A 24818-nucleotide genomic window follows, 5' to 3' on the forward strand; every position below is an offset into this window, starting at 1 on the left:
CATCATCTTGTACACCTCTATCAGGTCACCTCTCATCCTCCGTCGCTCCAAGGGAAAAAGGCCGAGTTGACTCAACCTATTCTCATAAGGCATGCTCCCCAATCCAGGCAACATTCTTGTAAATCTCCTCTGCACCCTTTCTATGGTTTTACACAGAACAATAAAACTCAATACATGCTTTATATACAAATAAAGACTATTTGGAGTCATAACGTCAGAGACCATCACAGTGCAGAAACAGCACCTTCTATCTAGTTCATGCCGAAATATTAATCCGGCCAGTCCCATCGACCAGCACCCCTAGACCATAGCCCTCCGTCCTTATCCCGTCCATGTGCCTATCAAAATTTCTCTTAAATGTCGAATTGGAAATTGCATGCTCAAAGAATCTACCCCACAACTGCATAAAGGTTATCGGCAAAAAAGAGTCCTAACACATACAATGTCATGCTTATATACAAATCAGACAGTGGTTAATGAAAGAATTATAGAAGGATTATCTGTAAAATATAATGTTTCCAATAACATAATTATATACCAATTAGGAAATGTTTATAGCATGTAGTCTGATTTGAAAGCATTCATTAACAAAATAGAGTGTTTGGATACACCATGAAGTATTTATATGCAAAGCAGATAATGTTTAAAAATCTATTCCACAATTATAGAAAGTTTATCTGTAAACCACAAGAGCTTGAATATATTTATATTCAAATCAGAGAGTGGTTAATAAAATCTGTTTCACAATTGTGTTTTATCTGCTGAGGAAGTGCTTATATAAACAATGAAATATCTATCTACAGGACACACTGAGTTTATGGAATCTATTCCACAATCGTAGATAGTCTATCTGCAAAAAAAAAGGTGTTTGCATTCATAGCAAAACATTTATGTGCAGATCAGAAAGTGAATAACAAATCTGTTGCACAATTGTAGACACTTCATTTGCAAAGTTAGCACGTTTATGCACGCAAAAAGAATATTTGTATGCAAATCTAAATGCATTTAACAATTACAAGGTGCAATTAGCAACACAGTTTATAAATACAAGAAAATATTTTATGTAGTAATCTAAACGTGTGCTACCATTACTGGATGTTCATAAGCAGATAGAATACTTACCTGCACAATAAATGACTTATATACAAGACAGAATGTGTTTCAACAATCTATTCCGTGGCTGTAAACAAAAACTTATTTATAGCGATAGAATGCTGACGAACGCCATAAAATATTTATATACAAAAGAATAGTTAAAGATTCGGTTCCACGATAGTAGAAACCATATTTACAGATCTGTGGTTGCATACACACTGAAATATTTATCTACAAAGCAGGACGTGTTTGCAGAACTTATCCTATGATTTGCAAGATTAAAATGTTTATAAGTGCAAATCTGAAGAAGCACGACAGTGCCGATACTTTCTTAGGAGTTTGGGGAGATTCGGCATGACATCTAAAACTTTGACTAACTTCTATAGATGTGTTTTGGACTGGCTTCATCACAGCCTGGTATGGAAACAGCAGTTCCTTTGAACGGAAAACCTTCCAAAATGTAATGGATGCGGCGCAGTCTATCGCGGGTAAAACCCTCCCCACCAGCGGGCATATCTTCCACCGAACGCTATCGCAGGGAAGCAGCATCCGTCATCAGAGACCCCCACCAACCAGGACATGCTCCTTTCTCGCTGCTGCGAGAGGATACAGGAGCCTCAGGACCCACACCACCAGGTTCAGGAACAGTTACTACCCCTCAAACATCAGGAAGGAGGTACAGGAGCCTCAGGACCCACACCACCAGGTTCAGGGACAGTTATTACCCCTCAACCATCAGGAAGGAGGTAAAGGAGCCTCAGGACTCACACCACCATGTTCAGGGATAGATATTACCCCTCAACCATCAGGAAGGAGGTACAGGAGCCTCAGGACCCACACCACCAGGTTCAGGAACAGTTATCACCCCTCAAACATCAGGAAGGAGGTACAGGAGCCTCAGGACCCACACCACCAGGTTCAGGAACAGTTATCACCCCTCAAACATCAGGAAGGAGGTACAGGAGCCTCAGGACCCACACCACCAGGTTCAGGAACAGTTATCACCCCTCAAACATCAGGAAGGAGGTACAGGAGCCTCAGGACCCACACCACCAGGCTCAGGGGCAGTTATTACCCCTCAAACATCAGGAAGGAGGTACAGGAGCCTCAGGACCCACACCACCAGGTTCAAGAACAGTTATGACCCCTCAACCATCAGGAAGGAGGTACAGGAGCCTCAGAACTCACACCACCAGGTTCAGGAACAGTTATGACCCCTCAACCATCAGGAAGGAGGTACAGGAGCCTCAGGACCCACACCACCAGGTTCAAGAACAGTTACTACCCCTCAACCATCAGGAAGGAGGTACAGGAGCCTCAGAACTCACACCACCAGGCTCAGGGGCAGTTATTACCCCTCAAACATCAGGAAGGAGGTACAGGAGCCTCAGGACCCACACCACCAGGTTCAAGAACAGTTATGACCCCTCAACCATCAGGAAGGAGGTACAGGAGCCTCAGAACTCACACCACCAGGTTCAGGAACAGTTATGACCCCTCAACCATCAGGAAGGAGGTACAGGAGCCTCAGGACCCACACCACCAGGTTCAGGAACAGTTACTACCCCTCAAACATCAGGAAGGAGGTACAGGAGCCTCAGAACTCACACCACCAGGTTCAGGAACAGTTATTACCCCTCAACCATCAGGAAGGAGGTACAGGAGCCTCAGAACTCACACCACCAGGTTCAGGAACAGTTATGACCCCTCAACCATCAGGAAGGAGGTACAGGAGCCTCAGAACTCACACCACCAGGCTCAGGGGCAGTTATTACCCCTCAAACATCAGGAAGGAGGTACAGGAGCCTCAGGACCCACACCACCAGGTTCAAGAACAGTTATGACCCCTCAACCATCAGGAAGGAGGTACAGGAGCCTCAGAACTCACACCACCAGGTTCAGGAACAGTTATGACCCCTCAACCATCAGGAAGGAGGTACAGGAGCCTCAGGACTCACACCACCAGGTTCAGGGACAGTTATGACCCCTCAACCATCAGGAAGGAGGTACAGGAGCCTCAGGACCCACACCACCAGGTTCAGGAACAGTTACTACCCCTCAAACATCAGGAAGGAGGTACAGGAGCCTCAGAACTCACACCACCAGGTTCAGGAACAGTTATTACCCCTCAACCATCAGGAAGGAGGTACAGGAGCCTCAGGACTCACAACACCAGGTTCAGGAACAGTTATTACCCCTCAAACATCAGGAAGAAGGTACAGGAGCCTCAGAACTCACACCAGGAACATTTATTACCCCTCAATCATCATGCTATCGCAGGAAAGCAGCATCCGTCATCAGGGACCTCCACCAACCAGGACATGTTCCCTTCTCACTGCTGCGAGAGGATACAGGAGCACCAAGACTCACCCCACCAGGTTCAGGGACAGTCGCCATCCCTCAACCATCGGGCTCTTGAACCAAAAGGGATAACATCACTTAGCCTCACTTTTCCCATCACTCACATGTTCCCACGACCAATGAACTCGCTGTCAAGCACTCTTCATCTCATGTTCTCGAAATATACTGCTTATTTATTTATCTTATTATTAGTCCTTCCTTTTTGCATTTGCACAGTTCGTTGTCTTCTGCACTCTGGTTGAACGCCCTAGTTGGGTGGTCTTTCATTGGTACTGTTATGGTTTTTATTCTGTAGGCGTATTGAGCATGGGTTTGGGTGGTCTCATTGATATTCTTAGGATTATTATTCTATAGGCGTATTGAGTATGGGTCGGGTAGTTGAGTTGGGTAGCCTTTCTTTGATTCTTTTAGGGTTATTATTCGATAATCGTATTCAGCATGGGTTGAGTGTTTGAGTTAGGTGGTCTCATTGATTCTATGGAGGTTATTATAGACATTGAGTATGGGCTGGGTGGTCTTTCATTGATTCTACTATGGTTATTATTATATAATCGTATTGAGTTTAGGTTGGTTGGTTGTGTTGGGCAGTCTCATTGATTCTGTCAGGGTTATTATTGTATAGACGTATTGAGCGTGGGTTTGGTGGTTGAGTTGGGTGGCCTTCCACTGATTCTGCTGGGGTTATTGTTCTATAGATGTATTGAGTGTGGGTTGAGTAGTTGAGTTGGGTAGTCTTTGTAGTTCAGTTGGGTCGTCTTTCATTGATTTTGTTAGGATAATTATTCTATAGACATACTGAGCATTCCCACAAGAAAATGGATCTCAGAGCTGTGACATACTGGAAACATACTTTGATAATACCATCTCCCTCGAACTTTGAACAACAGCCTGCACCAATCAGAGACTGCTTGAACGATCTATTCCACAAACCCACAACTTTGTTTTAATTGTTAGGTTTACCACTTACACTCAAAACTGCAGGACTTGCGCTGGGGTCAATCGGCCTTGTTATTATGGGAATAGTGGCAGTTCATGGCATGAATTTTGCAGAGCGCTGTAGCTATCCACGAAGATTTAAAAGGCGCAGCCCGAGTGGTGGCGACGCCATCACATTTGCGATGGAGCGAGGACCATTCCCCAATTCTGCAAGCAAAGTTCCATTGGGAAGGCAGACCAGGAGTTCTTCTTCATCATTGCGCAACTGGGAATTTGTTCCGTCACTCTTGTACAGAATGAACACACTTATCCACAAAAAAGAAAGAGTAATTCACATTTATCAAAAGGTGTAGTTGCAAAATGGTGTTGATACACACACACACACACACACACACACACACACACACACACACACACAAACATACACACACACACATACACACATATATTCCTATACAAAGCAGAATCAGAATCAGGTTTAATATCACTGGCTTGAGATTTGTTGTTATACAGCAGCAGTACATTACAATCCATAAGAATAAAAACATTATTATTGTTGTGAATTGCGGTAAGAGTTGTGTATATATATATATAGTGCAAAAAGACAGGGGGAAAACTAATGAGGTAGTTTTCGTGGTTTCAGTGTCCATTCGGAAATTTGGGCAGTATATTGACTAGGTTACATGGGCGGCAAAAAAATAGTGGGCCGATGGGCCTGTGACGTGCTGTAGATTTCTATGTATTTTGTTCTATGTTTCAATGTTCTATGTTCTATGTTCTGTCTTCGAAGAAATCTGATGGCGGAGGCGAACAGGCTGTTCCTGAATCGCTGACTGTGCATCTTCGGGCTTCTGTGTCTTCTTCTTGATGGTAACAACGAGGAGAGGGCACGTCCTGGGTGCTGGGGGGTCCTCAATGATGGATCCCGCCTTTGCTCTGAACGGAAAATGCTTACAGAATTATTCCATGATTCTGGAACAATTATTTGCAAGGCGTGGTATTTAAATTATCAGGAAAATGCCTACGTACAAAATATAAAATGTTTAAATAATCTATTCCACATGAGTAGAAAGCTTACTACAGAAATAGAATGTGTCTGTACACGGTGAACTATTTGTACACAAAAGAATCTTGTTCCACAATGCTGGAACTTTTCTTGGCAAAATATTGAATATACGGTGGTCGTCCTTCGTGTCCAACGATGACAGGAGAGTGCGAGAGATTTTACAGTGGAAAAGCGATTGCGCTGGGATGGTTCCACTCTCTCGACCTCAGAAGTCCGGGTCCAGCGGTACGAACAAGTGTCACAAACAGGGGGTCTCCCGTGGTTGCCGTGGGTGATCGTGACGTTCCCCTGTGCCGTGTCATGCCCATCGCTCTCCACGGAGCGTTGTGGTACCGCCTGCCTAACCATCACCGGGGATCCCATCCGCCCGGTCCGCCGGATGCTCGGGCAGGCATGTCCCTATCTCACCGGGGTATGGGGCCCGCCGGCTACTCTCACCTGGCTCAGCCCCGGCGTGTGGCAAATAGTCACTTGCTGGTGAGAGCTGAGTGTCCAGCGGGGAACAAAGGTCGGCGAGCTGCCCCGGAATGAGTAAAGAAGCCCCTTTCACCAGAGGTGCTACCACTCCCTGAACACTCCATTCAAACCCAGTGATTATGTACACAATGAGGTATGTTATAACTAAGTATAAATTGCTTACTCAGTTTACGGTACCGCAGCATAAAAGCCAGGACTAATAGGCTCCGGGATAGCTCCTCCAAGCAGGCCATGGGACTGATTAATTCATGCTGTGTTTCTGTGTTATGTAGACTATTCTGTTGTACGTAATATTTATTATAAATTACTATAATTGCACGTTGCAACATTTGGACGGAGACGTAACGTAAAGACTTTAACTCCTCGTCTGTACGAAGGATGTAAGTACAGTAATAAAGTCAATTCGGTTCCATTCAGTTCCTCAATGGCTGAATGCATATTTGTAAATAAATAATGATTCTGCACAAAACTCAACTCAAAACTCAAATTGTTTGCGGGATGTACTGTATTTCACGATTGTGCCGTGGCTTTTGGCAAAAATATCTTTATCCATACGCACGGGGTGCTTTATACAAATCTCAACGTGTTCTAGCAATTTGCCTTTGGGAAAGCAGACAGATTCTACACAGTATAAGATAGAGCACTAAGTACTTTCAAAAAATACATTTTTCCCCACAGCTGGAGACAATCTATGAGCAAAGATTGAGTGTTTACATATACACGGTTTAACATTTAGATACAAATCACGGTAAATCATAAAACAGGAGATTCGGTAGATGCTTGAACTCAAGTTCCCGGTATTATACAACAGTTATTTTTCTATTTAGTTATTTATTATCATTAATTTGATTTCTTTGTGCTTAGACAAATTATCTTATTTTGTCCATTGTCAGCCTTTCTGTGTAGTCCATCAGTGATTCGATAGTATTTCTTTGTTGTGCTGGGAATGCCTGCAACAAAATAAATATTTTTAGATTAGATTACGAGGGCACGCAGTCCTCTTTTATTGTCATTTAGTAATGCATGCATTAAGAAATGATACAATGTTTTTCCAGAATGATATCACAGAAACACATGACAAACAGACTTAAAAAGTAACAAAAACCACATAATGATAACATATAGTTACAACAGTGCAAAATAATACCGTAATTTGGTAAGAACAGACCATGGCACGGTAATTTCGGGTTGGTTTACGGTAGACATGCGCGTACTTTGATAGTAAATTTACTTTGAACTTTGAAAACAGCTGGCCGTGTGTGTTCCACGACTGTGGTAAGTTTACCTGCAAATAGTGTTCATGTATACAAGCGCGTGTTCGTACAAAGACAGAACGCATTGACGGAATTTACCCCATGATCGCACAATGCTGTTTAGCCAAATAATTTACACAATAAATCATTTATTTACAGCAGAGAAAATGTTTAAAGAACCTGTTCCATGTATGCAGAAAATGCTTATGAAGTTCATGCTGATTGTAAACCGTTCAAAGAGTGTTTATCTATGCTGTAAATTACTTGTGTACAAATAAAAAAGTGTTTTGGCATGTTTTCTGATTGTAGAAGATTCAATAATTCAATGAAGTCTTTACATACATTGCAAGATATTTACGTACGAAACAGAAACTGTTTAAAGATCCATTCCACCATTGTACAAAGTTACCTCCAAATATAATATTTATACAAACAATAAAGTATTTACAAACAAATCAGAAAGTGTTTTCAATGGAATCCATTGCATTGCACAATTGTAGAAAGTTTATCTCCCCAAAAAAAGTGTTTACAAACACAAGTGAAATGATTTTAAACATGCCCCACAAGTATAGACTTCTTATAGCAACGTAGTTTTATTTATGCAGGAAAATGATTCATACAGAAATCAAAATGTGTTCCACAATTGATGAAGGCTTAATAACCAAGCATAGTGTTTGAATGTACAAGAAAGTAATTTATAGAAGAAATGAAAATATGATCCACAATTTCAGGACACATTAGCAAACCCGAGGCTTCTGCATATTGAATAATATCTTGACCATGGATATAGTGCATAAATGTCCACAGTATATATTAAGATACAGGAGCAGAATTAGGCCACCCGGCTCATCGAGTCCGCTTCGCCATTTCATCATGGCTGATCCCAATTCCCTCTCAGTCCAGATCCCTGCCTTCACCACCCCCCCCACCCCCGTATCCCTCCATGCCTTGGCAAATCCAGGAATCTATCAACCTCTGCCTTTATGGTGAATAAAGACGGGGCCTCCGCAGCTACCTGTGGCATATACATATACATGTGTTTCTATATATATATATAAGCTCTCACTCTCTCTGTGTATGTGGGTGCATACATATATTTATATAATTTATGTAAATTCACAACAGAGCACGTCTACAAAAAATACCATCTACAATATAGTTATGCAAGATATCAGACAGTGCAAATCCGATCTCAGGACAATATGTGCCGATAAGCACGCGCACAGTTTACAGAAGAGAGAGAGGTCAAAGAACATGTACTTTAATATGACATTCTTTTTTTACTGTGAATGTGCTTTATGAACTGCGAAACCTTTAACAGGCGAGTCCCGACATACTATGCCGTACTTTGCACTGTTTAATTTTGCAATTTGTGCACCGTACCGCTGCTAAAATACAAAACACTCTTCACCAGATATTAGACAGCCGGATCGAACTTTGAAGGGCAGACCAAATCTTTTTTCTATATTATTATTTAGAGATACAGCACGTTAACGGGACCTTCCAGTGCAACGAGCACGCTCCGCCCAACTACACCCACGTGACCAGCCGCCCAGTAACCCGTATGTTTTGGGGAAGAAGTAGGACAGAAAGAGGAAACCCACGCGGTCGCGGGGAGAATGCACGAACTCCTCGCATGATCCCATCGTGTGATTTAATTCCGCTCAAACTCACAAAGCGAATCACACAAATAAAAGCATTTAAAAAATCGGACTGACGCGTTGGTATAATGCTGAGGGAGGGATAGGGCGGGAGGGCGGCGACGAGGAGTGAAGGGGGATGGAGAGGGGCAGCGAAGAGAGAGCTGGGTGTCGGAGAGGGGAGACGAGGGGCCCGGGGTGTGAGAGAGGGGCAGCAATGAAGGGAGGGTGCGGGAGAGGGGTGGTGAGGGTGGAGGGTTGTGGGAGACGAGGGGCGAGAAGAGACTGGCGCGGGAGACAGGCGGAGAGGAGGGAGGGGTGTGGGAAAGGGGCGATGAGCAGACAGGGTTGTGGGAGAGAGACGGTGAGAAGGAGGCTGAGGGAGGGACACAGTGAGGAGGGAAGGTGAGGGAGAGGGACGGTGTGGAGGGAGGGCTGAGAGAGAGAGACAGAAGAGGGGGGTGTAGGTGAGGGATGATGAGGAGGGAGGGGTGAGGGAGGGAGACAGTGAGCAGGGAGGGTGAGGGAGAGGGACGGAGAGAAGGAGAGTGAGGGAGGGAGACAGTGAGGAGGGAGTGGTGAGGGAGAAGAGATTGTGAGGATGATGGGGTAAGGGAGAGGGTCGGTGAAGTGGGAGTGGTGAGAGAGAGATGGAGAAGAAGGAGGGTTATAGGAGAGGGACGGTGAGGAAGGACGGGTGACGGATAGGGACATTGAAGATAGAGGGCTTTGAGAGAGACAGCAGGGAGGGAGGCTGAGGGAGAGGGACAGTCAGAAGGAAGGCTGTGGCGGAGGAATGGTGAGGAGAGAGAGGTATGGGAGGGGCGATGAGGAGAAGGGGGCAGTAGGGAGGGCGGTGATGAGGGAAGAGTGCGGGAGAGAGACAGTGAGGAAGGAGGGCGAGGGAGAGGGGCGTGAGAAAGGAGGGGTATGGGAGAGGTCGATGAGGATGGAGGGGTGAGGGAGAGAGACAGTGAGGAGGGTTGGTTGAGCGAGAGGGACGCTGACGAGGAAAGTGTGAGGGAAAGGGACGGTGAGGAGAGAGGGGTATAGAAGAGGGACAGTGAAGGGGAGGTGTGAGAGAGAGGGAGAGAAGGGAGGCTTGTAGGAGAGGGATGGTGAGGAAGGAAGGGTTACGGAGAGGGACAGTGAAGGGGGCTTCGGTACGGATGGTGAGGAGGGAGGGGAAAGTCAGGAGGGAGGGTGTGGGAGAAAGGACGGTGAGGATAGAGAGGTGAGGGAGAGAGACAGTGAGGGGAAGGGGAGGGGAGGGGGAGTGAGTATGGAATTGTGTGGGGGAGACGGACGGTGAGGACAGAGAGATTGTGGGAGAGGAGCGGTGAGGCGGGAAGGGTGAGGGAGACAGACAGTGAGAAGGGAAGCTGTGGGAGAGAAACGGTGAGGATGGGCGGGTGAGTGGGAGGTTCGGAGGAGGGAGGGGTGAGGGAAAGAGATAGTGAGGAGGATGGAGTGTGGGTAGGGTCTGAGGAGGATTGCGGTAGATGGATGGTGAGGAGGGAGGGAGTGTGAGAGGTGCGGTGAGGAGGAAGGGGAAGGGAAGAGGGACAGTGAGAAGGAGAGAGGGAGAGGGACGGTGAGGAGAGAGGGGTGAGGATGAGGGACGGTGGAAGGAGGGCTGTGGGAGAGAGACGGTGAGAAGGGAGGATTAAAAGAGAGGGGTGGGTAAGGGAAAGGTGAGGGAGAGTGGAAGGAGGTTTGTGGAGGAAGGACGCTGAGGAGGATGGAGTGTGGGTAGGGTCTGAGGAGGATTATGAGGATGGAGGGCTGTGGGAGAGGGGAGGTTAGGAGGGAGTGGCGAGGGAGGTCAGTGAGGAGGGAGGGGTGTGGGAGAGTTATGCTGAGGAGGGAGGGATGAGGGAGAGGGGCGGTGAGGAGGAACTAGTATGTGAGGAGTTGGTGAAGAAGGACAGTGAGGGAGAGGGACGTTGAGGAGGATGGGGTGTTGGTAGGGATTGAGGAGGATTGTGGTCTAGGGATTGTGAGGAAGGAAAAAAGTGGGAGAGGGACGGCGAGGTGGAAGGGGCGAAGGAGAGGGATGGTGAGGAGGGACGGGTGAGGGAGAGGGGCGGTTAGGAGGTTAGGGGTGAGGGAGCGGGCCGTTGAGGAAGGAGGGGTGAGAGAGAGGGAAGGCGAGGAGGGAGGGGTGAGGGAGAGGGGCGGTGAGGAGGGGGTGTGGGAGGAGAGACATTGAGGAGGATGTGGTGTGGAGGGACCGAGGAGGGGTGTGCTAGAGGGACGGTGAGGAGGGGGTGATGGTGAGGGACGGTGAGTAGGGAGATAAAAGAGAGGAAAAGTAAAGGATGGAGGCGTGTGGGAGACGGAGGTAAGGAGGCAGGAACGGGAGGTAGGGGCAGTGAGGATGGAGTGTGTACGTGAGGGGCGGTGAACTGCCCTCCACACACGCTGACACCTCCCACTCCAGACCCCCCCCCGCACCCCATTCCTCTGTCCCACTCTCCCTTTTCCCCTGACGTCTTGTACGCTAAGACGGACTGGAACTCGCAATCTCCCTCGTTACCATCCCCCTGTACCTTGCTTCACATTCTCCGTCGCCATTCTGCATTGTTATTGTTTTGTCTTCCTCTACCCTGATGCTCTGAGTAATGATCTGATCTGTGTGAGCGCACGTGACAATCCTAAACCAATTACAAATAAAAATATCTCCTCTCTCTCTCTCTCTCCCTCTCTCTCTCACTCAGTCTCCCATTCTCTCTCTCTCCGCTGTCAGTCGCCGTTACATCCTCTCTATCTTCTGCCTCTTCACACACTCTCTCTCTCTCTCTCTCTCTCTCTCTCTCTCTCGCTTTGTCTCCCCAGCCCCGCCCCCAAGCGCCCGTGGGGCCCCGTTGCCCGTGGCGGGGGCGGTGTCACCCCAGGGGTTGACAGTCCCCGGGGACCCGTGCCTCGCTCTTCCTCCTCCGGCCACTCCAGCGGCCTTTTGCCGGCCGACGCGGACGGGAAGCCCCGGTTCTTTGACTGGGTCTCGGTCGGGACGAGCGGCAAATGCGCAGACCTTCGACGCAGAGCGAGAGAGAGAGAGAGAGAGAGAGAGAGAGAGACATCCGCTGCAGGAATCCACGCCCTCTGTCGACACACACACACAATCCCGTTGTTAAAGAAAACGCTGATCAGACTCAAACCCAGACGCTGCACGAACCCGGACGAAAAAAACAATTAGCCAGGTTTGAATTCAGCGCGCACTGGGCGGTGACTGCGTGGGACGGTGACCTGCTTTCGCAGCGTCGCGATTCAGGGAAAGTGGCAGAAGACAGAGGTGGGCAGAAAGGCCTCCTGCACCCCTCCCCCCTCCTGCCCCACCCTTGCCCCGACACCCTTCCTTCCCCGTCTTCGCAACGTCTTCTCTGGCTCATGCCCCTCTCCTGTCTCCGCGACCCCCTTCCCCATTCCACGTCTGTCTCTGTGACCCCCTCCATCTGCTACTCCTCCAGTCTCCGTGAAGCACCCCTCTTGTCTCCGTTACCCCCTCTCTCTCCTGTCTCCGTGAACCCCTCCCTCTCCTCTCTCCGCGAACCCTTCCCTCTCCTGTCTCCGTGACCTCTTCCCTATTCCACTCCTGTCTCCATGACCCCCTCCATGTGTTACTCCTCCAGTCTTCGTGAACCCCTCCCTCTCCTACTCCCTTCTCCTGTCTCCGTGACCCGCTCCCTCTCCTACATCCCTCTCCTGCCCCGTGACCCCCTCCCTCTCCTACACTTCCTATCTTCCTGACCCCCTGCCCTCTCCTGTCTCCATGACGCCCCTCCTTCTCCTACAACTCTTCTTCTGACTCCGCAACCCCACCCTCCCCTCCAGCCCTTCCCGTCTCCGAGACCCTCTCCCTCACCCACCGCCCACCCCGTCACCGTGACACGATTCTTTCCCGGAATCCACTGCCCACTCTCCAGTCCCCTCCTCCGCCCCTCCCTCACCCCTTTTCATTCCCAATCCCACTCTACCACATTCCGCCTCTCCCCTCCCCAGTCCCGCATTCTCCCCTTCCCTCTCTACAAACCGCCGCCACCCGCTCTCCCTCTCCTTTCCCTCCCACTCGTCCCCTTCTCCCCTCCTACTCGGCACCTCTCTCCGCAGCCTCACTCCCCACCAACCCCGCATTCCTCCCCTCTTCCCCGCCCTCTCTGTGTCCCCCTCCCCATCCTATCCGCGCGTCCCCTTCCTTCTCTCTCCCTTTCTCGCATCCCCACTATTTCCCCCACTGCCTCCTCTTGTTCCTCTCCCCTCTCTCGCTTCTCACTCCTTACTCCGTCTCCCCCATTCTCCTGTCTCTCCCCTCCACTATCTCAGCTCCTACCCTCTCCCCTTCTCTCCTCTCTCCCTCTTTTTCCACCTCTCCCTCCCCCTCTGCTCTGCCCTTCCCACTCTTCCACTGCCCTTTCCCTCGCCCCTCTACCCTACCCTACCCCTACGCTCCCCACCTCCTCCTATGCCCTCCCCCTCCCCGCCTCTCCACCTCCTTCAACCCTCCCCCTCCTCGCCCCCTTCATGTCTATCCCCCTCGCCCAACCCTCACCCTGCCGCGACCTCAATCTTCCCTCCCCTTCTCCAACTCCCTTCCTTCACATTCCGCCTTCTCTCCACCTCCCTTACTCTCCTCCCCCTTTCCATCCCCTCACACTCCTTCTGCCTCCTTTCTTACTCCTTCCCTCTCACCCTCCTCTCCCTCTGCCCTCACCGCCCTCCACTCTCCCTTACCATTACCTCATTCTCCACCACCCAATCCCTCTGCTCCTCCAAGCACGCCGCTTCCCTCTACAACAATACTCCCCCCCCAACCCCTTCGTCCGCCCCCGTTATCCCTCTGCTGCCGCTGGTTGGTCTGACAGTTTCCCGTCTGCTCTGAGACAGGATCAGGCTCTGACCGCACGCCGAGACTCCGCCCGCCAAGCGCGCAGTCTTCCTCGGCTCCCGGAGCGGAGCACACGGTCCCGGGACAGTGCGCGGCGGCGGCACGATGCGCTCCCTGGTACCGATACTGCTGACCTTCGGTCTGCTGATAGGTAAGTGAGCGATACTGGCCGGGACGGGGCGGGGGTGGGGGGGGGGGGGTGGTCGGTGGAGTGGAGGTGGTGTGCCGGGCGGGGAGGAGAGGGAACGGGCGACCGAGAGAGGGGATAAAACGGAGAGAGGATCTGTGCGTCTCTCGTGTGTGTGTTTCAGCATAAAATACACACTCAGGTGATCAAACACGTGCATATGCACGCCTTGAATCTGTACAAGCACACACATACACACACACACACACACACACACACACACACACAGACACACACACAAACTCTCGCACCCAAATATGCACTCACACCACAGGTATACGCACTCGCAGACGCACCTACATGCATACACACACAGACACGCATGTGCACACAAATACACGCACACACACACTCACACATAATTTCTCTCTCTCTCACACACACACACGCACGCACACACACACACACACACACACACGGGAGACACGGATTCTCTCTCCATGTTACCCCTTCTCTTGCTTTTCTTCTTCCTCTCCAATCACCAACCCCCCCCCCACACACACACAAACACCTTCGCTCTCACTTGCACGCACGCACGACACAATCACACTCACACGCACACCTCCCTCTCTCACACGCAAACAAACACAAACAGGCACTCGCTCCCTCTCTCCCTCTCTCTCTCTCTCTCTCTCTCTCTCTCTCTCTCACACACACACACACACACACCACTCCACACTGTGTAAGAGATGGGGATATTTTTTAAGCATTACCCAGTCGAGCTGTGAAACGCTGAGGCAGCAGAAGTTAACGTGTTTTGTGGTGAGGGACGGCGCGTGACATGTCAGTGGGGAGGGGGAAGGGGGTTATCCAGGCCTGTGACTATGGAGCCGAGGCAGGTGGTGATTGATGCCGGGTTAGGGGCACTGGATCTACACGGGGCAGGGAGAGGGATGCGTGGGGGGGGGGCGGCGGCATTGGGGGACAAGTGAAGCGTGGGGAGAGAGAGGGAGGAAGGCGGGGAGCGAGGGATTCAGATGGAATTAGGAGGAGAAGGGGACGAGAGCAGTGGGATTGAAAGAGTGGAGGGCGGACGGTGGCATTGGCAGGGAAGGGGAGTGAGTCGAGGGGAGAGAAACAGCGACAGTGACGGGGGGGAAGGGGAGGTAATTCGGAGGGAAGGGGAGTTGGAGGGGTGAGAGCAGGGGGTAGTCAGGTAGCGCAGATGCAAGAACGACGGATGGGGGAGATAGGAAATGAGAGAAGGTGGGTTTACAGAGGAAAGAACGAGGGAGGCGAGGGGAGTGAAATGGGGGTGACAGAGAAGGAGAGAAGTGGAGAGAGGAGAGGAAACAGAAATAATGAGGCGCAGAAAAGGGGGGGGCGGGAGAGAGAGACCGCGGAGAAGAGACAGACAGAAGGGGAGGGAAGGGGGTTATGTGTGGGGTGGGAGCAGAACATCTCATTATTACACAAAGCTTCAAACCAAACCAGGTACTGGCAGTAATGGAGAGGAGAGAGCGGTAAAGTCTCCCTCTCTCTCTCTCTCTCTCTCTCTCTCTTTCTCTTTCGTGCTCTCTCTCTAGGTTCCTCTCTCTCTCTCTCTCATTCTGTCTGTTTATATATCTTTCTCTCATTCTCTCCCTCTCTCTCTCTCTCTCTCTCTCTCTCTCTCTCTTTCTCATCCTTTGCCCCCCGCCCCTCTTTCTCACTCTTACTCTGCCCCTCCCTTTCATTCTCTTCTCGGTTCCTCTATCTCCTTCTCTGTCTCTCAAACACACACACACACACACACACACACACACACACACACACACACACACACAAGATGGCTCCTTCTTATGCCGGTGATGTGCGTGTCTGCATGCAATGTTTCCGCGTTACAGAGTCACCCGACACGGAATCAGGCCCTTGGGCCCGACTTGTCCGTGCCGTGTCGACCAAGATTCCCATCGGGGCCAATCCCAGTTACCCGTGTTTGTGCCATGTCCTTCTGAACCTTTCCGATCTGTCTACCTGCCCGAGTTCCTTGAAAATGTCCTTAACGTACCATGTCTGGACCACTCCCTCTGGCAGCTGCTTCCACAGACGGACCACCCTCTGGGTGAAATGTCTGCCCCTCGGGACCTTATTAAATCTCTCCCTTCTCGCCCGAAACCTGTGCGCTTTCGGTTCTTGAGTCCCCAATCCCCAATCAAGAGAGATGACTGTGGGCATTCACCCCTCTATCTGTGCCTGTCGTGTCTCCAGACACCCCTCTGAGGTCACACCTGCGCTCCAAGCAACCTGCCCAGCCTCTGTCCGCAACTCAGTCCCCCGAGTCCCGCCGAATCTCCCTCCAGACCATTGGCGTCTTTCCTCCGGCAGGGAGACCAAAGCTCAGCACAGTACTTCAAGTGCGGCCTTACAGAGTCTAGCATAACCTTTCTTTGTGCCCTGACTGATGAGGGCCAACGTGCCAGACACCTTATTTATCCCCCCCCCCATCCCCGTCTGGCTATGATGCCACATTCAAGGAACTATGTAGACTTGGAACATAGGACGGTACAGCAAAGGAACCGCTACATATGAGCTGAACGCAATGCGGAATGAAACTCAATCCTTTGCTAGCTCCCCAATGTCCATATCCCTCAACTCCTGCACACATCCACGGGCCTCCCTAACAGCCTCTTAAACTTCTCTGTCGTCCTTGCCTCCACCACCAGGCCTGGCAGCGCATTCCAGGCCCCCTCCACCCTCGATACGGCTACATGAGACCCTGGTCTGACCCCACTTGGAGTGCTGGGTTGTGTTCGGTTCTGGTCACCTCACTGCAGGAAGGATGTGGATACTGTAGAGAGCGTGCAGAGGAGATTTACAAGGATGTTGCCTGGATTGGGGAGCATGCCTTATGAGAATAGGCTGAGTGAACTCGGCCTTTTCTCCTTGGAGCGACGGAGGATGAGAGGTGACCTGATAGAGGTGTATAAAATGATGAGGGGCATTGATCGTGTGGATGGTCAGAGGCTTTTTCCTAGGGCTGAAATGGCTAACACGAAGAGGCACAGTTTTAAGGTGGTGGAGGCGGATACAATAGGGTCTTTTAAGTGACTCTTAGATAAGTACATGGAGCTTCGAAAAATAGAGGGCGATGCAGTCGGGTAATTCTAGGCCGTTTCTGGAGGAGGTTACACGGTCGGCACAGCATTGTGGGCCGGAGGGCCTGTAGTGTGCTGTAGATTTCTCTGTATCTATGTTCTGTGTAAAAATACAATAAACGCGTCCCGCACATCCCTTCTAACATTAAATGCATGCCATCTGCCAATAGACAACCGAGCCCTGGAGGAAAAAGATACCGGCTGTCTGCTCTATCCACGCCTCTAATAATTTTAAAAGATCTATCCGGTCTCCCCATCAGGCTCAATCGCCCCAGAGAAAGCAGCCCACACCTTGGAGCTCACACCCTGTAAACCCTGCTGCGCCCTCTCCAAGGCACTCCAACCCCCCCCCCCCCCGCCACCAATCCCACGCCCTTCCTGCAACGGGCCGACAAGAGCTGAACGCAATACTGCAGATGTGGCCTAACCAGAGTTTTATGCACTGGCTGCCGCACAACTTCCTGACTCATGAATTCAGCTCCTCGACAAGCACAGGCAAAAGCGGGCCAAGCGAGAGGGGGACATGGCACCGGCCCAAGTGGGAAGGTCGGTCGGCCCGAAGGGCGTGCTTTCGTCCTGGATGACCCCAGGAGTCTAAGCACTGCGCGCCGAGGCACGAGTCTCTGGTTGTCAGGGGCTACGCCTTTCCTGACCACCCTATCAACACGTGCGGCCACTTTCTGGGAGCTGTAAGCCTGGAGCCCGAGATCCCTCTGCACATCAACACTGTTAAGGGCCCCCCCCCCCCACTAACTGTGTCCTGTCCCCTTACATTTATTCTCCCGGAGTGCATGACCTCACACTTTTCCGGGCTAAACTCCGTCTTCCTTCGAATTTTCCCCCCTCTCACGTCGAATTCCTGCCCTCTGGAATGAAACATTTCCACCCCAGTAGGGGAGAAAATAAGATATTATCCACGCTACCTACGCCTCTCTCTCTCTCTCTCTCTCTCTCTCTCTCTCTCTCTCTCTCTACATTGTCCCATCACACACTCCTGCGGTCAGACACAGAGTAAAGATCCCTCTGCATCACACCATCATACACTCCTGGGAATAGACATAGAGGGAGGCTCCCTCCACACCATCCCGTCACGTACTCCCGGGGTCCGATGTGGAGTGACGCTCCCTCCGCGCCGTCCCAGCACAAATCCCTGGTTCAGACACAAAGTGAAACTTCTTCAATGCCATCCCATCACACACTTTCGGGGACAGACACAGAGTGAAAGCCCCTCTGCATTGTGCCATCACACACCCCCGTGGTTAGACACATACACTCCTGGGGACAGACACAGTGCGGGGCTCCACCGCACCGTCCCATCACACAGTCCAGTGGTCAGAAACAGAGCGTTAGTTAGGAAAATTTAGTCGCTAGGTATACATGGAGAGGTGGTAAATTGGATTAGACATTGGCTCGATGGAAGAAGCCAGAGAGTGGTGGTAGAGAATTGCTTCTCTGAGTGGAGGCCTGTGACTAGTGGTGTGCCACAGGGATCAGTGCTGGGTCCATTGTTATTTGTCATCTATATCAATGATCTGGATGATAATGTAGTAAATTGGATCAGCAAATTTGCTGATGATACAAAGATTGGAGGTGTAGTAGACAGTGAGGAAGGTTTTCAGAGCCTGCAGAGGGACTTGGACCAGCTGGGAAAATGGGCTCAAAAATGGCAGATGGAGTTTAATACTGACAAGTGTGAGGTATTGCACGTTGGAAGGACAAACCAAGGTAGAATATACAGGGTTAATGGTAAGGCACTGAGGAGTGCAGTGGAACAGAGGGATCTGGGAATACAGATACAAAATTCCCTAAAAGTGGCGTCACAGGTAGATAGGGTCGTAAAGAGAGCTTTAGGTACATTGGCCTTTATTAATCAAAGTATTGAGTATAAGAGCTGGAATGTTATGATGAGGTTGTATACGGCATTGATGAGGCCGAATCTGGAGTATTGTGTTCAGTTTTGGTCACCAAATTACAGGAAGGATATAAATAAGGTTGAAAGAGCGCAGAGAAGGTTTACAAGGATGTTGCCGGGACTTGAGAACCTCAGTTACAGAGAAAGGTTGAATATGTTAGGACTTTATTCCCTGGAGCGTAGAAGAATGAGGGGAGATTTGATGGAGGTATATAAAATTATGATGGGTAGAGACAGAGTGAATGCAAGCAGGCTTTTTCCACTGAGGCAAGGGGAGAAAAAAACCAGAGGACATGGGTTTAGGGTGAGGGGGGAAAAGTTTAAGGGGAACATTAGGGGGGGCTTCTTCACACAGAGAGTGGTGGGAGTATGGAATGAGCTGCCAGACGGGGTGGTAAATGTGGGATCTTTTTTAACATTTAAGAATAAATTGGACAGATACATGGATGGGAGGTGTATGGAGGGATATGATCCGTGCGCAGGTCAGTGGGACTAGGCAGAAAATGGTTCGGCACAGATAAGAAGGGCCAAAAGGCCTGTTTCTGTGCTGTAGTTTCTATGGTTTCTATGGTGAAGAGCACAGGCAGGGAAAATGCGCACGGCCTTCTCTTCCCCAAGGTTGGGGAATCAAGAACCAGGGGCAACTGGTGCGTTGGGGGGTGGGGAAGATTTTATAGAAACCTGCGGGACAGAACTTCTATAGACAGAAGTGGGGGAAGGGCGGTATATAGAACTGGTTGCCAGAGGAAGTGGTCGAGATACATGCGTTTGGAGGGCACTTGGCCGGGTACGGGAGCAGGAATGGTTCAGAGGGAGATGGGCATATGGTACCAGCTCAGACTGGCGAAGGGCCCACTTCCATGCCGGATGACCCCAGGAGTCTAGGCAGTACCGTGGCGAGACGCGAGTCGGTCGTTGTCACGGTGCGACCTGACAAACCCCTGAACCCAGGCGCGGAGGAATCGACAGGCCCCCCCGCAGAGAGGGAAGCAAGAGTTTATTCGTAGAGATTCCAACAGAACGGCGCTGGCTCGACCGACCGGCGCTTCGAGCCCAATCGTTCTCAAAACACAAGCACCCCCACCACCCGCCCAACGCCGCCAGCAAGCGCCTGATCGAGAGTCCGCATTAAATCATCGCCAGTGCGCGGAAAACCCGTGCCAGTCAAAAACAAAAAATAAATTTGACGATGTCAAACAGAAAGCGCAAGGGGACTGGACGGTTCTCGCTTAAGGTGCGCGGGTCCGCAGGCCTCATGTGGCTGGCTCCGTTGACTCTGGCTGGTCTTCGGTTCCGGGACCTCTGCTGCCTGTGCTGATGCAAAGGCTGGCGGGGTTGGTCGGTAAATCCTCAGTCAGCGGAACGATTGGCTGCGCGGTGGACAGTCTAGAAGATTGCCTGAGGAGGGAATGCGACATTCAGTAGTTGAGTTGCAGGCCTGTCCTTGCTCCCTTCTCCCTTCCCTCGTCCGGGGTTCACGGGACGGGGCGTCGGGGCGAGAGTTCCCAGCCGATTCACATCCGGGTCTATTTATTGATCGAGTTTCATCCGGGGGAGTGTGCGGTGTTGCTGCACTTCAGCAGGTCAAACGTAAAGGGCCAGGACACGGTAACTGGGCAGGACGCTTCATAGTGTGGATGTCCAGAGGGAATTTCGGGGTCCAAGCCCGCTGGCTCCCTGCCAGTGCCCGCACGGTCAGACAGGGCAGTAAAGAAGGCCTGCCTGCCCCAGTTTGTCAAGGCGCTGAGTTCAAAGAGACGTCAAGCTATGCTGCAGAAGAAGTTACGAATTGTTGAAGCTACCAAAAAAAAATTTCTCCTGTCATTCGCCCAGACTTTCTTTGTACTCCTTACCTAAAGGGGGCTTGACACATAGCCATGTGAATGACCGGAAGCTGAAATCGGTCAGAATGCTACATAACGTAAAATTAATAATGAAACAACTGCGGACACCGGAAACATAACCCATACATACTGTTCGGGTCAAATTTGACCCGTTTTGACATTTGACAGCAGTAAAAACACCCTAAATGCCATTTTTTAAGCCGAAATTTGATGACTTTTCTAAAGTGACCCAAAATGCGCAAAAAATGAAAAAAGTTAAAGATTTTATACTATTGTACAGTTGTTACAAATTTTTGTACATTGTACATTTGACCCGTATATATTGAAATGGATTGTAGATCTCTGAAACATTAATTATGGATTAATCACCCATTTATTAATGTCACATAGGCTATTTATACAATCTAAATAGATGTGTGCTTCAAAATTTTGTATGGACACTTGTTACGAGGGGATTCACGGGCCGGGTCAAAATTGACCCAGACCATACTGTGAAAGTAGAGAATATGAACAGCGTGTAAGGGCTAAAATGTAGAGTGGTGGCTGTATAAAATTCTGGTCAGGCCGCACTTGGGGTATCGAGTGCGCATTTCCGGTCGTCGCTTCACAAGGAAAGGTGTGGGGGCTTCGGAGAGGGTGCAGAAGGGGTACAACAAAACGCTGCTGGCATTAGAGGTCGTGAGCTGTTAGGAGAGGCTTGGGTTGTTTTCCACTGGAGCAGCGGAGGCGGAGGGGAAACCTGACAGAGGTTTTAAAGATCATGCGGGGCGTAGATGAAGGTATCTTTACCTGAATCCTTTATCTGAAATGTCTAATTAAAATGGAGTACATTTGAGGCGACGGGTGGGAAGGGGGAACGGTTTCAAAGGAGATGTGCGCGACAAGTTGTTTTTTCTTTGCTCTAACACACAGAGTGGTAGATGCCTAAACATGCGCCTCCAGGGGTGATGATGGAGGCAGATACGACAGAGGCGTTTAAGAAGCCTTTAGGCAGAGATATGGATGTGCAAGGAATTGAGAGGGGGTAGACATTATGAAGTGGGGGTGGTGTTATTCGTTTGGCATTTAATTACTAAACTAATTGGTTCAGCCCAACAGCGTGGACTGAAGAGAGTGTTCTATGCTGCACGGTTCCATGTTCTGTGTTCCGTGTTCCGTGTTCCGTGTTCTATGTTCTGTGTTCCATGTCCTGTGTTCTATGTTCTATGTTGCGTGTTCCGTACTCTGTGCTCAGTATGACAGAGCAGGTGGCAAGTTTGACACCATGCTTGGCGTGGACAATTCTAACAGGAGCCATCTCTCTTTCTTTTGTTTCAGCTACGTCCTATCAGCGGGCCAAGGATCAGGATTTGAAAGGTAAGCGTTTGACTCCTCGCTGCCACCTGCAGAACGCAGGGTTTCCTCGTCCAAGGGTCTGGTATTAAAGCGGGACCTAGGATCTTCGGCCAATCGAGTCTGCTTCGCCATTCGACCGTATCTGTTTCATGGGCCCTCTCTGCCCCATTCTTCTCCCTTCTCTCTCCATAACCATAAGACCATAAGACATAGGAGCAGAATTAGGCCATTCAGCCCATCGAGTCTGCTCCGCCATTGCATCATGGATGATCCCGGATCCCACTCAACCCTGTACACCTGCCTTCTTGACATATCCTTTGTTGCCCTGTCCGATCAGGAAATGATCAACTTCTGCCTACGGGTTTGGCCTCCATCGCAGTCTTTGGCAGACCAGCCCACAGATTCACTACTCTCTGGCTAAAAAAAAAAATCCCTCCTTAACCTCTGTTCTAAAAGGGCACCCCTTAATTTTGATGCTGTGCACTCTAGTTCTGCATACCCCCACCATAGGAAACATCCTCTCCACGCCCACCCTATCTAGTCCTTTCAACATTTGGTGGGTTTCAATGAGATCGCACCCCCCCCCCCCCGCATTCTTCTAAATTCCAGCGAGATCGGGCCAAAAGCTGCCAAACGCTCCTCATATGTTAACCCCTTCATTCCTGGAATCATCCTCATGAGCCTCCTCTGGACTCTCTCCAATGACAACATATCCTTTCTGAGATATGGGGTCCAAAACTGTTGACAATACTCCAAGTGTACCCTGACTGGTGTCTTATAAAGACTAAGCATTATTTTCTTGCTTTTATATTCTATTCCTATTGAAATAAATGCCAATATTGTATTTCTTTACCGCAGACTCAACCTGTAAATTAACGTTCTGGGAGTCTTGCATGAGGACTCCTGAGTCCCTCTGCACCTCTGATGTTTGAACCTTCTTCCCGTTTAGATATTAGTCTGCACTGCTGTTCCTTTTACCAAAATGCACTATCATGCATTTTCCAACACTGTATTCCATTTGCCACTTTTTTTGCCCAATATGTCTAATTCTTGCTGCAATCACATTGCTTCCTCAGCACTACCTACCCCTCCGCCTATTTTCGTATCATCAGCAAACTTCGCCACAATGCCGTCAACTCCATTATCTAAATCACTGACAAACAACGTGAGAAGTAGCTGTTTCAATACTGACTCCTGAGGAACATCACTAGTCACTGGCAGCCAACCTGAAAAGGTCCCCTTTATTCCCACTCGCTGCCTCCTGCCTGTCAGCCATTCTGCTATCCATGCCAGTGTCTTTCCTGTATCGCCATAGGATTTTACCTTGTTCAGCAGCCTCATGTGCGGCACCTTATCAAACGCCTTCGGAAAATCCCAGTAAATGACATCTACCGCCTCTCCTTTGTCCACCCTGCGTGTTGCTTCCTTGAAGAACTCTAACAGATTTGTCAGGCAAGATTTCTTTTTACAGAAACCATGGTGATTTTGAGTATTTTATTATCATCCTCCAATTACCCTGAAACCTCATCCTCAATAATGGACTCCAACACTTTCCCAACCGCTGAGGTTAGGCTAACTGGCCTATAATTTCCTTTCTTTCGTCTTCCTTCCTTCTTAAAGAGCGGAGTGACATTTGCAATCTTCCAGTCCTCCGGGACCATGCCAGAATCAAGTGATTCTTGAAAGATCATGACCAATGAATCCATTGTCTCTTCAGCAGCCTCTCGCGGAATTCTGAGATTTCGTACATCTGGTCCGGATGATTTATTCACCTTAAGACTTTGAGTTTGCCTTGCACTTTTCCTTTGTGATAGCAATGGCACTCGCTCCTGCTCCCTGACAGTCACGGAACTCCAGCACACTGCTGGTGTCTTCCACAGTGAAGACAGATGCAAAGTACCCATTAAGTTCATCTGCCATTTCTTTGTCCCCCATTACTACCTCAGCGGCATTATTTTCCAATGGACCAATATTAGATCAGATTAGATTAGATTCAACTTTATTGTCATTGTGCCGAGTACAGATACAAAGTCAATGAAATGCATTTAGCATCTGACCAGAAATACAAAGCATAGTGTTATTTACAAATTAACTGCGAATAAAAAGTAAGTGCTACAGCACACAAATATAAAAATACTGAGACAGTACAATACGGGTGCAATATTGCTTAGTGCTGTGATGTGAGGTTCAGCAGGGTCACAGCCTCAGGGAAGAAGCTGTTCCTGTGCCTGCTGGTGCGGGAACGGAGGCCCCTGTAGCGCCTACCGGATGGGAGGAGAGTAAAAAGTCCATGGTTAGGGTGAGATGCATCCTTGATAATGCTTTTCACCCTGCCCAGGCAGCGTTTATGGAGGGCAATTAGGTGCCGATAATCCGCTGGGCAGTTTTCACCACACGCTGTAGTACTTTGCGGTCCGATACGGGACAATATCAACTCTCACCTCCCATTTACTCTTCATATAACTGAAAAAAAAACTTTTTGTATCCTGCTTTATATTGCTGGCTAGTCTGCCCTCATACTTCATCTTTTTCCTTCTTATAACCATGTAACATATAACCATATAACAATTACAGCACGGAAACAGGCCATCTCGGCCCTTCTAGTCCATGCCGAACTCTTACTCTGACCTAGTCCCACCGACCTGCACTCAGCCCATAACCCTCCATTCCTTTCCTGTCCATATATCTACCCAATTTAACTTCAAACGACAACATCGAACCTGCCTCAACTACTTCTGCTGGAAGCTGGT

The 24818-nt window shown here is 49.6% G+C and overlaps 1 protein-coding gene across 1 annotated transcript in view; it reads left to right on the top strand.

The window, feature by feature from the left end:
• The first annotated feature begins 11544 nt into the window (after window positions 1-11544).
• LOC140207205 (scavenger receptor cysteine-rich type 1 protein M130-like) overlaps window positions 11545-24818 on the top strand; it is a 37714-nt gene continuing 24440 nt past the window's right edge. The window contains exons 1-3 of the mRNA XM_072275569.1: window positions 11545-12123; window positions 13713-13864; window positions 22051-22089. Of these exons, the coding sequence (XP_072131670.1) occupies window positions 13819-13864; window positions 22051-22089 (85 nt within the window). The 5' untranslated portion in view covers window positions 11545-12123; window positions 13713-13818. The remainder of the gene's footprint in view (window positions 12124-13712; window positions 13865-22050; window positions 22090-24818) is intronic.

Source organism: Mobula birostris, chromosome 13 (genome assembly GCF_030028105.1).
Source record: "Mobula birostris isolate sMobBir1 chromosome 13, sMobBir1.hap1, whole genome shotgun sequence".
Taxonomy (NCBI): Eukaryota; Metazoa; Chordata; class Chondrichthyes; order Myliobatiformes; family Myliobatidae; genus Mobula; species Mobula birostris.